The sequence below is a fragment of the Zalophus californianus genome, chromosome 14 (assembly GCF_009762305.2).
Source record: "Zalophus californianus isolate mZalCal1 chromosome 14, mZalCal1.pri.v2, whole genome shotgun sequence".
Taxonomy (NCBI): Eukaryota; Metazoa; Chordata; class Mammalia; order Carnivora; family Otariidae; genus Zalophus; species Zalophus californianus.
The window spans coordinates 47638777-47654420 of record NC_045608.1 but is presented as its reverse complement, the minus strand read 5'-3'; the positions used below and the strand labels follow the sequence as shown (position 1 = coordinate 47654420).

At 38.4% G+C, this 15644-nt stretch overlaps 1 protein-coding gene across 7 annotated transcripts in view; it reads left to right on the top strand.

Moving 5' to 3' along the window:
• The window catches only part of ZNF521 (zinc finger protein 521), a 273167-nt gene that overhangs the window by 145456 nt on the left and 112067 nt on the right, over positions 1-15644 (top strand). The window contains exon 6 of one of the 7 annotated variants that reach the window (XM_027577281.1): positions 13994-14107. The exons of the other annotated variants lie outside the window; for them this stretch is intronic. Coding sequence (XP_027433082.1) covers positions 13994-14037 — 44 coding nt within the window. The 3' untranslated portion in view covers positions 14038-14107. Of the gene's footprint in view, positions 1-13993; positions 14108-15644 lie in introns of those variants that run through there. 7 annotated transcript variants of the gene reach the window in all.

Sequence of the window (15644 nt, the reverse complement as noted above, 5' to 3'; positions counted from 1 at the left end):
TAATAACACTAAGAGTTTTACCAGCCAATTAAACTTTATCAAGCAGATCTTTTTCTACTAGTAAAGTGACAATTACTTTATGCTATTTTTGTTACTCATTTGTGTTTTTATACTATGAGTTTTTTTTATTTCATCCTCATTGGATGGTATTTTATAATACCATAAATAATTGTGATATAATACTAAAAAGTCCAATTAACCTTATGCTCTCCTATTATCAAACTCTAAGACTGGAAAGAAAATTCAGCATTTTAGACTCTGAACTTCTTTTCAGGGGTAAACAAGTTTTATTATACACTAATCAGAAGCATTCTAAGAATGCTCAGTGGAAGGGTTGCTCCAACTGTCATTACTGATCATTAAAAGCAACCATAACAGAACTCCTAATGCTGTTATAGAAATTAATAAAGATAAATTCAAAAGTGTGTTAGAAAATTGATTAATAGCTTTTCAATAGGATTTGCTTTGTAGTTTTCAAATGATGGGTCTTTAGGAGGGTTATTGCTTATAAAAGACTAAGTACATAATTGTGCAAAGTGGAACTTACACACAACAGCTAAGATATTGGTCCCTTTATCTCTATATTTTCCAGATTTAAGTGCTAATATTATTAGTGATTTTCTTATACATTCAATATCCTATTCTCCAGTGTCGTAGAATAACAGTGACAGCTTTACTGAGTGTCTAGCAGGTAATGACAACATGTAAGAGAGATTTAAATAATGTGTTTCCTTGCAATTTTCTTCTATTTTGGATTCCAAACAGATATTCTTTATAAACTTTCAAAACTGCTTTTTTTTTGGGGGGGGGGGTTGGGGTGGCATGGGTTAGAAAGAATGAATTCTTCTGCCATGATAAATGCTAATATTTTCCATCTCTTTATTTCTTGAGTAGGGTTTATTGGTGGCAGTCATTCATGATTCTGTTTCATGATACAGTTTTATGTGGGCTTTGGCAAAAATGTTTCTCGGAATTTGCACCTTATAGAAGATTTAGCAAAATGTTGTAGGCCCTGCTTCTGTATGGTTTTATTCTACATAAACTTATTTTGGGTTCTGGATTTTATTATATATCCCAGGAACCAGATGAACAGATTTACTATATTTTTCACCATGATATCCGTGTTCTTTTGCCTATGTCAAATCGGAATTGAATATTGAGCAATGAGGGGACTTTTTTGACTTTCCAATTTTAGTATCGTTTGGCTGTAACATTTGTTAGTTTGTCCTGGTCCTTCTTTTGAAATTGCTTTATACCTTTCCTTTTGTAGTGCTCTTACACTCCTTGCAACATTAGTGCATTCCCAGGGCTTTCTCCCTCTACCTTACGGTGGATTAATATGACACTCAGTTCCTCTTGGGAATCTGAGCATTTAACAATTCACCTTCCATCAGAGAAGCAAATTCTATTCCTTTCCACAGAGGGCCTAGTTATTTAATATTCATGCTATTTTTAATAATAAAATATGTAATTCTCTTGCACTTGAGGCCTAAACAAATGAATAGCATCCATTTAACTGTTTTATCTGTTGACCACGCATCCAAGTCCTTAAACTCCAGTCATGTTGTTAATATCTACAGAAAGAGAATGCATAATGGCAGGATGTCACAAAGGCTAAGGTATCCTTTTTTAAAATCCCAGTGTGATACTTAGTCTTTCAAATGAGGCAGGCAGCATTATTTTGTTGACTAAAATACCTCCATTGAGGGTAGGTATTTTTAGGTTGTGTGTCTGTGTATGTTTTTTATCTAATCAAAAAATAATCTCAACGAGACATTTAGCAGGGAAGAAGGATTAGAGGCTATCTGAAAAGCCTCTTACTCTTTTTGTTAAGAGGGTATATAGTGTTTTTGCAGATTTTGTTCTACATTTCAATCAGTCTTGAGGAAGGATTATGTCACCTGATGGAGAACGAGGTCTGCAGATGACCCAATGAAGTGTAACTTTAAATTCCTTCTTTAACCAAGTCATTTGCATTTGCTACTCTGTAGCACACATGTTCAGTGCAATCACCGTGCCAGACAACCTCCATGCTTCTTTCTGGAAGTGCTGGTCTCAGGCTATTGGCTAGGGACATTTGTGAAAGGAAAACCATCAATGTTTCTACCAGGTACAGACCTGGAGACGCTCTGCTCAAGGGCCGTTTTGTAGCTAGGTGTGGACACATGGTCTGAGTTGCAGGAATAATTACTCAATAAAAATGCATCAGGGATTTGACTTACATCTATTAAGGAAAGAAAGAAAACCTCACTCTCCACCACATTTTGACACAGTTTCAGTAAGAAATCAGACCAGTGACTATTTAGGGGTTTCTTTTCTTCTTTACACACGCACACACACACACACACACACACACACACACACACACAAAGAGCTACAAAACATTTTAACAGCTTTCCTGGGGAAAAGATTTCCCTTTTTTTCAAGTCTGCACAGATGAGAGATTTTTTCTTGTCTTCCTTTGTTCCTTTCACATAGTTTACGTTGGCTTTTGACCTGAGAATACAGAAAGAAGCCATTGTGGATTATGTCTTTTAATTCATTTTTCCCCGTTCTTTATCAGCATAGTAAATATTTATTGTTATTTTCCTCTTTGAGGTTTCTGTTATTATTATTATTTAGTATGGATTAGCGCAGATAGAGATGAAACCAGGGAATTTAAATGTGTTTAACCCAGCAAAGGAATTGCCTCATATAAAATTATGAGGCTCAACAGCAGTAGAGTAAATTTGTAAGTGCTCTGAATAAAGGGCTGTTAGGCATGTGATAATATAAAGAGATGACATTGCCAAGAACTATTTATGAGAAGCTTAATTTTTTCACTCTGATAATTCTTGACCAATAATTACCAGCCTCTAATTATCTATTTTAGTTAGAAAGAAATTTCGATCACTACGGAGGTTGGCATTGCAACTAGCGTCTAACTCCCCAAAGAGACAAATGTGTTCCAAACAGCCCCAAACAACTGTCTCATGAAACATAGTGAGCAAATTGCAAGCGGCTGGTGGTAGACAACCAGCAGTACACTCACCATCGAAGGCCAGTCCACTTGACAAAGAAATGATCAAAGGGGAGAAATACCATTATCCTTGGAATTGATTGCTACACGCATGGACTTTGGAGGACGAAGGGCCAGGATATGGCAATGGCCATTTCCAGGCCTCCCTTTCAAAGTTCTCAGATGGAGAATACGAAGGGAATGGGTCTAAACCATGTACGTAAGAATTATTTTTAAAAAATCGACTTAGAAATGATTACTTTATAAGCTTTGGGTTTTTGTATTTTTCTTCTGATCCGAAAGATCAGGGTTACAATGGCAAATTTGTATCTAAGGTGGCAGAACACACTGTTTTGTGAAAAAAATGGGAAATCCACAAATAGTCACTAATAGACATGTCCCAGCAGGATCAAGGGTGATGCTTAAGAGCGTTTGGAGGAAGCAAATGTATTTATCTCTTAGAAAAGCAAAGCTCGAATTTGGAACTATAAATGACAACTAATAGGAAAACACTGATGGAAAGATACTGACTATTTTTGTTCAAATATGGAATACTCAGTGTTTCAGAGTTATAATTTTTAAAAGACCACGAAAAGATTCAAGTCTTCTGCATGCACGTGGGATGATATATACCCCATGTGTTACATTACATGTGATATACATCACTGATGTCAAAACAAAAAAGAATGCATAAATCAGTTTTGTACACTGTGGTGAATTTTTAGTCTGTTCTTGTGGCAAGTGACATTCATGTGTTCTGCAATTTGTTTGATGCCCAAGGTCACAAATGGCATTCTTTTCCTTCCATTTCTTTAGTGAATGGTGTGCTATGTGACTAATCTTCATTATAGTTTTGTGACATTCAGTATCACTTCTGAAACATTTCAGCTTGAGTGCTCTTGCTTTACAATAGACTAAGACCAATATTTTGAGGTCTATAGTGGTTTTGGATTTTATATGTCTTAAGGGGAAATATCCAAAGATAGGGATCTCTGCATAGGAAGATAAAGGGCCGTGTTGCTCTTTTAACTCTCAGCTTTTATTGGCTGTTTCTTTTTAAAGGAATAGAAATGAATCTACAATAATGCATCTATGTGTGGGTATATATGTGTGTGTGTGTGTGTGTGTGTGTGTGTGTGTGTGTGTGTCTGTGTGTATCTGCACTCTCCTAAGAAACTCAGTCATTAGATTCTTTGGAGTTTGCCTTAATTCTAAATGAGAAGACTATTGAATTCTAAGTCATCATTTGTGATGGCTTATAAAACTCAGGGAATTAAGAAACAAGCATTTGGTGTTAAATATGATGAAATACTGGCTTATTTCATCAAGAGCTGGATTAAAAAAGATGAAATCTGGGCAGTTTAATGGTAACAGAAAGCTACCCTCATGTGGGCAATGCTGGCTTATTTGAAAAGCCCATAAAGGGTTTCTACATGGACCATACAAAAGGGATACTTTCTCTTTAATAGCCATCTGTACAGGAGAGATGTGAAGTGGGCCAGGTCATCTCTCCTCAGCTGTCATGATATTAACGTAGGTAATGGAGCAAGCTCGGCATTCTGCTGGGTGTTGTTTTTCATAGATGTTCATCGATTTACACAGATAATTCTATTTATTTCTTAGAGTTGGTCCAAGTGAACCAGGCAGAATAACAAACATCAAAGCATTTCCAATGACTTTATCTTTGTTTGTAACGTAACTTTTGTCTAAAAAATGGTGTCACACCTACTGTGCAGATGGCTGCATGATTTGTAAACCAGCCAAAACATTTAAACAAATGTGTGATCTGGGGATAGATTAAATAAAGGATAAAATGGAGTGTGGGCCACAAATTCTAATAATTAGATGATTTTAAGTTGTGTGCCGTGTGGAGTGATGGTCGTAGTGATAGCAGAGAAAGCTTGCCAATGACAGCAAGGTGCCTTATAGATCTCAGAATGGAGCCCGTGGCCTGGTAGGCCTCAGTTTGAGAACCACACATTTTCTGTACAGCTGGTAGCTCTGTATGGGGACATCAGATAAAACTTATGTAAAATGAAGTGTTATTGCTTAGTATGAAATTGTTCAGAGAGGGAATTTGCAGACAGTAACTGAAAACAGAATTCATGGTACCAATGAAGCAGACTGTAAATATGAAGAGGGTTTAATTATCTGCGCAATTTAACAAAAATTCAAGATGTATTCAGAAAGGACATACACAGGCATAAATCGAACACAGCTACACTGTTTTACTGAGTGCAACGTGGGGCTGCAGGAACGTGGCAAGCCTCTTCTCTGAGTAGGCTTCCTAAAAACAAAGACGTTTTCAAATAAAAGAAGCAGGGGGAGACTTTAAAAAGAAAAAAAAAAGTCTTTCCTGAATAAGATCGTTTTCAAGGCTCCTCTTAATGATTCGGATTCTTATTTCTGAAGCAAATTTGAAAGAAAATCTCTGAGCCCATTTCTTAATTTTGGTGTTAAGCTATTAAAAGAAAATCAGGGGTGTTTATCCTGGTTGTGTGTTTTAGCCTGTGCCCAGCAGCTTGGATTTACAAGAGTGAAAAATACCGGCAGTGAGTGGAGTTTCTAATTTCCTGGCCCCTCAGAAAGCCCCTTGGCCATTTCTTGTGATGTTAATTTTCCCTGAGATGGAGGGTTCGGATCCAGTCCGGTCCGCAGATTGAAGATTGAGTCTTTTGTGACTTTTGAGAACGTACTGCCCTTTAAAGAGGCCTCCGAAGAATGTTGCTCTGGAGCCGAATTCCTGGATGCCAGCCTTCCTTCCTAGGCTCCGTACAGAGAGGCTGGGAAAAGAGACTGTGCCAGATGGATCGTTCCATGTGACTGCCTCACGTTGAATCACGTTGGCGGGGCTTCTGGCTCCGGGTTTGTCCTCACCTTTGACTTGCTGGAGAATAGGCCTCAAGTGTATCCGTGTTTTGCTCCCCACTCGATATGCTTATTCTGCAACGCGGGTATCCGCTTCTGAATGAAGTCTGCAAGAACATTTCCTGAATGGAGGGCACCAAAAGTCACGGGCAGTAGACACAGAAAGTTAGACCCCTGCCCACGCACGCACGCCTGTCTACACAGACACACCCGGGCCTGTTTCCACGGGCTCCTTCGGACGCACAAAAGGAAAAGGTCTCTGCTGACCCGTTTCCATAGGTTATTTTTGCTCGTTTCGGGGCCGTTAATAGCAGTAAACAAAAGAAAGGGAGCCAATATGGAGAGTGGGTGTCGAACTTGAGCTGCTCATATTGTTGCATTTGGTGAGCTGATGGGGTTTCGTAGGTCACCTTTAGAATTATGCCTCTGACAGCAGCAGCTACCTGCCAAGATTGCAAGGTAGCTCACAGCTCTCGGGACGGCGCCCGTGGTCCGGTAGGCCTCAGTTGGAGGGGCACACATTTGCTGTACAGCTGGTAGCTCTGTATGGGGCAGCCGTGTGGGCTGCTAGGGAGCTGGAAAGGAGACAAGCATGAAATTTCTTCTAAACCCAACTCTGTTTTTCTGTACTGTTGGCTGCTTCTCAGTTCCTTGACAAAAAAACCAATCAGGCACCCTTTAATCCGCCTGTGATTACCACTGGTATAAAAAGAGAAGCATAATGAGGAAAAATGCCTCGTTTTGTTGCCTTCAAAAGCCAACAAATTGGAGTTAACTTGACAGGAAGTGGCTTAATAATTAGATTATTTATTTATTCCTGACACATATCCCCCTGTTACTGGTCTCAGGAGACCCTGTAGATGGTACGATTTTCAAGCTGCCATTACTTCGCTGTCTTCTGTGAACAAAGAAGCTACTGTCTATCAGTCAATTAAATGCACTCTTTAAGCAGAGGCTTCGAAGACCTCAATGGGGAGAGCCCTGGGACACTGTGGCTGATGATTCCTTTCTCTGTACTGTACATCACACTCTCAACTGCAGTCCCCACAGAGATGGAATAAAGTCATGCATTAAAATATCACTTGTTGATTTGTTTGCTAATGAAGAGCCATTGAAATGTTTGTGTATTTCTATGGCAAAATTGTTGATAAAAGGGCCTACTTGCCTGCATATCTGAGTTCATCTGCTGTGAGTGCTTATTTAGGAATTATTAAAATTAAAGTCAGTAAACAACAGAGTAAAAAAAAAAACCCTGAGAGAACAGGAGTTTTCTTGCCGTCTTCATCAAAATGAAGTGAATAAAGTCAGGAAAAAAAAGAAAACAGAGGAATTGATGTCATTTCGATCTCTTGCTTACATTGCATTAATCCAAACATGGTTTTCTCTTGACATAAAAATGTAAGTCGTTTTCAGAGTATCTGGGAGCTACATCTTTTAAGTGTAAAAAGATACTAGAATCCTTTTGTGAGAGTCATGTACCTGGATATTTTATTTATTTTTTCTTTAAGATGAATGGCATTTTTGTGGCCATTTCTCTAACCCAGTGAGTATGCGCAGAGGCTTTTCCAGGGAGTGTAGTGGGGGTTTTTATAACCAGACTAATAGAACATCTGTGGCAGGTCAGACTCAACCTCACAGCCACGTAGATTGTACAGAAATACAGCTTTCCTTCTCTCTCCGTTCCTCTTCCTGTTTTCTTTTTCTTTCTTTTTTCTTTTTCCTTTTTCTTTCCTTAACATTATTTTATTTCCATCTATGCGGTGATGACTTTTCCACCACCACCAAGTAGTTAAGGTTTTTATCCCCTAATATATTCGTCAACTTCTCACTACTTACTGTTTGCTGTGTACAAAGCATGCCTTGGCTGGACTGGCTCCCATTAATTGGTTTTATATTTTAAGAGTACATCTGTTGTTAGGTTGGAGGTCTAGAGGTCTGTCTAGGCTGAAAGACTCAGATAATATTGTGACAGCTCTCCACTGAAATGTTTAGCTATCACTCTGCCACTTAAAGGGATAAATTTGGGATTTTTAAACCAAGGCCACTGAACATTGAAAAGTATCCCCTCTTTGTCCCATCAGACTTTGTAAATGTAATGAAGGTTTTAACTATAGTTTTCATGATTACCTGACAACAGGCTGTAAGAAATTAATTCAAGACATCATCAGATGGTCATATTCCTTATTTCTACCCTGTTATTCCAAGTCATTTTGTTAGAAAAAGCTTAGATACTCGGAGGTGTTCTGTAATAGAAAATGAATTTGAAACCCCTTCATTAATTGGTGATTAATATATTTCAGGATTAGTTTAAGCAGGGCCCTACCTCCTGCCCAGTCAAGTATGTTCTGGTTAATATCCAATTATCTGCACCTTCGTAGTTATTATGTCTTAATATTTCGGATATGATAACCAGAAACTTGAGAGTAATGCTAATGAGGAGCACAGAGCAAGAATTAACCAATGACATACTCAATGATCCTTGGTGGGGAAAGAATCTCTTTCTTCCCCTTAACGCATTGCTTTAGCATCTTCTGGGTGCTGACTGAGAAGTAAGACTTTCAGCTACAGCAGGCAAGACTCAGACAACGAATCATTTTTCTCTTGTAATAACAGGAACCTGAAGGCGCATTTCACCTACAAACATTGATTAAGTTCATTTTATGGAGAGTAGGAATTAACAGAAACCAGTGTGTATTTTCAAACAGGAACCATCATATTCTTTATCTTTTTCTTTTAACAGAGCCACAAGTTGTTACCTTTCTAAAGGATGTGTTAATTGAGACTCATTTGAAATGCCTTTAATATTTCACTAAGGAAACACTTTTCCCCGCTACCTTTTATCCTCTTCACCTCAAATTTATCACCGCGATGTATACACGTTGCACCTCTATTGAATTTTTGTCCCTTCGAGCAGTCTGACATGCCTCCCGTAGCAGTGTCTGCCAGGGTGGTATGTGCTGCTTCAAAACACGTCGCTTTAAATAGTGCACTTTGTACATTACCCCTTTATATGCTGTATTGTAATGAAGCAACATCAGTAAATTGCAATGAAGGGCGATTGTTGCACGGGGATGACTACTACACCTTGGGGTCCATTTGCACCAGATTATTCTTTTTATTGTTATTATTACTTCCCATCTTCTTTATTCTCTTGCTGCCGAACTTGCTGTTGGCCACCGGTGCAACACAGAGGGGATCTTAAGGAACATTGCAGGCATCATTTTTTCCTCTTAGGCGCATACCAATCACCGTTCAGTTCCAAACTCAGATATCCTGGGGGCTTTGTGCATCTTTATTGATGCTACTTTACTCTGTTGACTTCATTCGTAATGTTCTTCATCTTCATCTTCTTAGAAGAACAAATTTACTGTGAATAAAAGTGACCCATTTCTTTTCAAACATTTCGTGTAGGTGTTATAAATTTGTAGTCGGGATGATCGGCTGATTTGTCCCTTCCCCCAAAGAGGTTTAATAATTTACATGGGGGGACCGAGAGGAGATTACTGTTTAAGGGAAAGCTTTGTATTTGAAGTGTCTTCTTAGATTTCCTTAAAACACAGATTAAAGTCATTATGAATATTGTCTGTGTTAGTAAACATCTCTATAAAAAATAGCTTATTGCCTGCCCCCAACCAACTACCATCCCCCAGTAACTAATAAAAAATAGTGTAGATTTAAGTGAGCGAGCCTCTGTTCTTATTGAACAGAATTATGAGCAGGGTTTTAGTTTAGGGATAATTATATGTGAATTTGGGGTGACTGTTAATCTTTCTATTGTCATAATTTTAGTACCTGTGTCCGTTTGCTTTTCCAAATTGTTAGTGCAGCTGTTGTTCTGTTTTTCTTTTCCTAAGACTGGGCTCCTGTGCAGCATTCAAACTAAAATCTAGAATTAGAGCTGACACACCTTCAATTGAACTATCAAGTCTTTTAAAACTGCTTGGCCATTGACGCCAGTCCCGCACTATTTGACCGTACACACTTCCGATTGTGGGCCAAAGAGCATTGATTTTTAGCTGTCATTTCTAGTGCACATACTGTAGAATTGAAATTTAAACCTTAATCCACTCAGTAATGCAATTAATTTTTAATGTGCAGTAATACTAATTGAAATAGCCTGAATTTAGTAAGTCACCACAAGACATTTTCAAAAGCAAGAGTCTTTACTGAGAACTGGGAGGACGGATAATCATTGTTACAGTGTTTACAGGCTAAATGCTCACTGTGCAAACCTCCAGTGGAAAGGGAGTTTTCTTTAAATTAGGCTATAGTATATCTCTTTGTGAATAGAAATATCTCAGAGAGAATTCTTACTTTCTGCCCACCAGGACAGGCGAAAAGTTTTCTGGTTAACTTTTAAAAAAGACAACATAGTTTTAGTTAGAAATATCTTAACATAGTATATGTAAAGATTATATTAACCCATTTTTTTTCAAAAGAGCAATCATGAATATTTGCAAATGAAGTCACCTGCCAACAATGTCATGGTCAAGAGCAACAGTCTCAATAGGTAATCTCATTATATGATGTGTATTTGAGATACTGTTTCTGGATTTGATGAATACATGTATTCTCTCAGCTGCCTATAGATTCGTTGCCTTGTTTTAGTGTATGTACATTCCTGTAAACAAAAACATATCTACTTTTATCTCAAACTGTGTTCCTTTAGCTTTGGCATATTATTTCAAAATGGCCTTTTAAATGTTTTGTGAGGCTGTTTTTTTTTTTCCCCAGCCAGAGTAAGGCAAATTTTGCACAGTAAAACCAAATAGACTTCCAGTCATTTCTACACTAAAAAGGTTCTCCAACCACATTTATCTGCTAGTAAATGAGGACTTTTTAAAATGCATCAGTTCGACTGATGAATGGGCTTTGTGAGTGTTCAAAATGAGCACCAGCATTGCTTTTAAAAAAAAAGGCAAGCACTGTATATCATGCTTTCATGGCTCTCACATTATAGTATTTAATAAGCCGATAGTGCTGTTAAATATTTAGTAAAGTTTCCCTGGTAACCCTGCCATCTATTCAGATGGGATTTGAAGACATTTTTGCAGTACATAAGTAAAAACGATGTTAGAGAACTTGAAGTGGTTGTAGCGTGGCATCTTTTCTAAATGAAGTGTGGGGTAACACGGTGCAAATGAGGTCAGCAGACTCATACCTACCAACACCTGAGTCATTTCACATGCTTTGAATTCAGGATTTAAACTGGGTTTTGTTTTGTCACTGTTAAGTCGAAGTGCTCTTGGGGTTATTTACATAGAATATTAAAAATGACATTATAGTATGTCAAGAAAAAGTAAAGGAAGCTCTTACATTGTGATTATTTTAGGCCGTCCTAGCATCAATGGAGCTTTATTATAGATATTTTCTCTTTTTCACTGAAGAGAGGGGAAAAGAAAAAGAGATGAGGGCAAATCGTTTATACTCCACTCAGAGCATATTATCAAATCCAGTTGGGGTTTAGTAAGTTAAATCTATTAAGCATCTATTTTGGGTACGTGATGGCAAATATTGAATAACAGATATTGTTGTACACACTGATATGATGCAAATGGATCATCTTTATCAATTCTTTCTCATCATTTGTGATAGTTATTATCTAAATAGCAATAATTGTTCTTTTAATCTGGAATGACAATTGGTTTCTGGGATCCTATGCAAAAATATTGCCAGTAAATATGATGCTGACATCATTACTGTCATCATGTTGGTGGGCCAGAATTCACATTTAAGTCTTTCAGTGCTCTCGCTGTGTTATTAGTTTTGAAGGTGTAAAGATAAAGGCCGGTAGTTTGTTCAGATTTGTATGTAATATGGTTGGTTCTTCTAGGAGCCTATTTGCTTGATTCTAATTTTCATCCTGTTCTATATGCAGCCAGTGACAACAGTATTCATTCAAACTGCACAGAGACACGTCTCATCTGTAAAGCACGGCTTACTGATCTTATTTGCTATTTGTATTCTTATAAGAAGAAACATGATGGGGGGGATAGTATTTCATTTTGAAATGATGTATATCACATACATGTGCATATCAAGGATTTCATGATAAAGGATGGATCAAGGAGATAGCTTTAGGTATACATGGAGCAGGAGAGAAGGAAAGTGATACAGGGTTCATATAAAGGTGTGTTTAATATGCAATGCTTGATGTATGTTGACCTCAGGTTACAAGAGTAGAAAATCCCATTTTCCAGCTTGTTTCAAATGTAGCAAAAATGCTGCTTCAGTTGCTTTATGCTACTCACATTGGGAAAGGTGCTTATACTGTGATAATTATCATCAAGGAATATTAATGCGTTCAGCATTTGTAACCCAAAAACTCATTATAGCTTAAGCTGTGCATCATCTGTGAAGAGAGAACTTTGCCAGAATTCGCTCTTCACAGGGGTTGCCTCCTGCTTGCTGCGGAGTGGTCAGAGTACTGCAAGAGGTCACTGAGGCTATTTTTGAAAGCTGAAGTTTTGCAATTTTTGAATCACTACCTTCTGTCTAAGGGGCTTATTGTTCTTGCCTCGAAATGTTCCTCTAATTGAATGCATGGTGAAGTGCAACTAGTCATAATAACAATAATAAACAAATGAGGAAGTAACTAACTGCGTAGCCCTACGTAGAATCCAAGAGGTTGGCACCTATCGTCCCTAATTGAAGTATTGGTGTCTTTCCTCTTGTCATTGAGCAAAGGGATTCATTTACACCAGTTTCCTTAATGCAGGTGCCCTTGGGTTTCGGATAGAAATGCCCCCACTGGGGCTCCACTTCACAGCCCTCCGGTTGGAAATTGTGTAAATAAGACTGCAGGGTCAGCCTTCCCTTTTTGGCAGCAGTGTCCTTAATTAGTCTGTGACAGTCTTTCACATGAGCCTACACAGTTCCTGGGGTCATTCCTCACACATCTAAGACATCTATCTTATGCACAGACAGATATTTTTGTATGTTTGTTTGAAATCATTCCCTGGGGGACTATTGACATGGTGGGAATGAGAATCTCTGGGTGGGTTCAGAATCCTATAAATTAATCTGATCAAAATATCCAGGTAGGTGGCTCCATGGTAAATTCCAAGTGGTTAGTTTCATAAGAACATTGGGCCCTCACCTGAGGTTGGCAGCTTGTTGAAAAGGAGCCATGTGCCTGGGATATTTTTATGGGATTAAATTCCATCATTTTTCTCCCACTGATCCATCGCTTGTCTTTCCCCCTAAGTGACATTGCTCTGTGCTGCATGTTAGAGTTTGTGTTAGGCCAGGCAGAGAGCACTAATACTCAGTGCCACCAGGCTGTCTGAATTTGCAGGACTGCTGTGTTTCTGAGGTCATTTAGATGAGCTGTAAGATTGGCATTCATCAAGCAGGAAAGCTTACTGTCATGTGGGGGCTTCTTTAATGTGAGAGGTCACTGCTGTGGGTGCTGAGTCAGTCCTCGCTGAGGACTCCGAGGGACCGCGTAATCATTCATAGAGCCTAGCCGGCACAAACAAACAAGTTGATAATCTGGAGTAAACTTGCTGAAATAGGAACTTACTTACCTCTTAAAATCACTTACAGGAAGGAATGCTGATAGAATGAGTACCCTGAATTGAGTGCAGATTTCATAGGCTTGCTCCAATGGAAGCAATCTGGGTTTTATTTTGTTGTGTGCCGTTTTGTTGTTTGGGTGCGGGTGTTGTCTACTGGGACGTCAGCTTTATTTTCTGCAGTGGTGCAACGACCCCACAAAATGGATGGATGTCCTGAACCAGAGCCCTGTTCTCAACAGTGTTGGGTTGCAGTGCTGACAGAATAGTTGAGAGATACAGTGGGTGCAGATCTTCTGTGAGGATGTAAACTTAATAATCTTTATGAATTTTGAGTAACTCATAACTCCACTTCCTCGCCAAAAGAAGAATTATGAAAAGATTGCTTCTAAATCCTTCAGCCATTCTCTGCCCTTGTGATAGATGCCATCCTCTTTACCTTGAGGCGCTGTAAATGAAAGTGATTTTTTTTTTGTGAGAGATAAAAATGTATACTTTAGAAGGAGCAAATTGCATTTTCATGTTTAAGTTCACTATTTGCACTTGATGTGGTGCGATCCAAATGTGAAGAATTGCTTTTGACATTATCTCTGTGTCTCCTGCATCCTAGGCTTGCTGCATTATTATGCTGAAGTGCACCATTGCATGGGATAAATGGAATGCTGGAAACCTGGCAGGAGTGTGAGATTGTGTTCTGTGTCCAGGCTGTTTTAGATGACTGTAACTTCTTTACTTATTGGCATACTTTAACTTACCTTAGTAACAATGCATTCAATAAAATTGTGTGTGAATACGTGTGTCTTTTAGGTAAAACTTAGAATCCTTCAAATCTTATGGGTTGGTTTAGGGGCAAAGAAAAAAAAAAGCACTCTCATCTCTAAACAAAAAGGTAATTTCAACTTTCTTTAAAAGTCTGCTTTCTATCATCTCTATCTTGAACTATCACATACTATTTCATAAACTACAATTGAAAGTACATTCATTTCAGAGGTCTTAAAATACACTCCTGGTTTCTGAATTCTAATTCAAATTTTCTCTCAGTAACTATGGTTTCCTAATTATTTAGTGGCTAAGATTCTTTAAAATAGATTTTTGTGGGGTTTTTTTTTTTTTTTTTTTGGTTTGTATTTGTTTGTGTGTGTTTGTGTTGCCCTGTACACAGGTCTGTGTGTAGGCATGTATTCTCTGCTAATCTTTTCTAGTAACGCCTAACTGGAGCACCACCCCCTCCTGTCTTAGGTTTAACATGTTTCCAACAGCTTAGAGAGATAGTATGAAAGTGAAATGAAAACCATGGAGCTTACACTGGCGTCTGATGTTTGAAAAAGAGATATTGGAAAAGGATGTTTTTTGGCTTGGCTCCCTTTTTAGATGTAATTGCTGCTTCATTAGGACTTGGAAGAGTTTCCTGTGGTTAAATCTAATCAAATGGCTCAGAATAACAAACTTGTACACTCAAAATTCCAAGACAATCCGGTACATGAAACATAATTTTTCTAAATTTAAAACACACACACAATCACAATCACAACCTCTACCAACAACTGGTTTGTAAAATGCTATGTGGTACTATCTCAAGCCTTGCTCCCTGTTGGTAATGGATTGATTAATTGATCGTGCATAGAAGTAGAAGTCAGAAGAAATACATTTCAAAGGGTCTGGGGTTTGCTTGGTTCTGGTAAGAACCCAGACTTGAGCAGACATGTCTTCAGTGTGCTAAAACATTGCATGTGATTACGTTTGGTTTTTGGGCTATGACATGAGATTATTATCATTACTCCCCTTTGACGGACAAGAAAACTGAGGCTTGAGCAACTCGCCCCGACATACAGGGTTTGTGTACAGAGTGGAAGGAGGCCAACTCACACTTTCTGCCCTTCTCCTCCTCACTTACAGGGCTACAATGTTAATCTCTCCCCACAGGCACAGCTGTTCAAGTTGGGGAGCCCGCCCTGAGTTGTTCTTAGTGATTCCTTTGCTATCATTGCATCAAAACCTGATCCTGGTGTCACTTTCTGGGCAACAAAACTTACCCTTGGTTTAGATAAAATTTGATATTTCCATGAAAAGCAGCAAGTACGGATTTAGTCTGGCTTTTCTTTTCTACCTCCTTAAATCAAAGTGCTTGGGAAGAGCTGAGTGTATTTCTGCTTCCGAATTCGTTGGAAACTGTGGGAAACAGGCAATGAAATGACAAAAGGGGCGTTAGTTTAGTGTAAATGGACATGAGTATAGGACATGGTTTTGCCTACTTATGAACA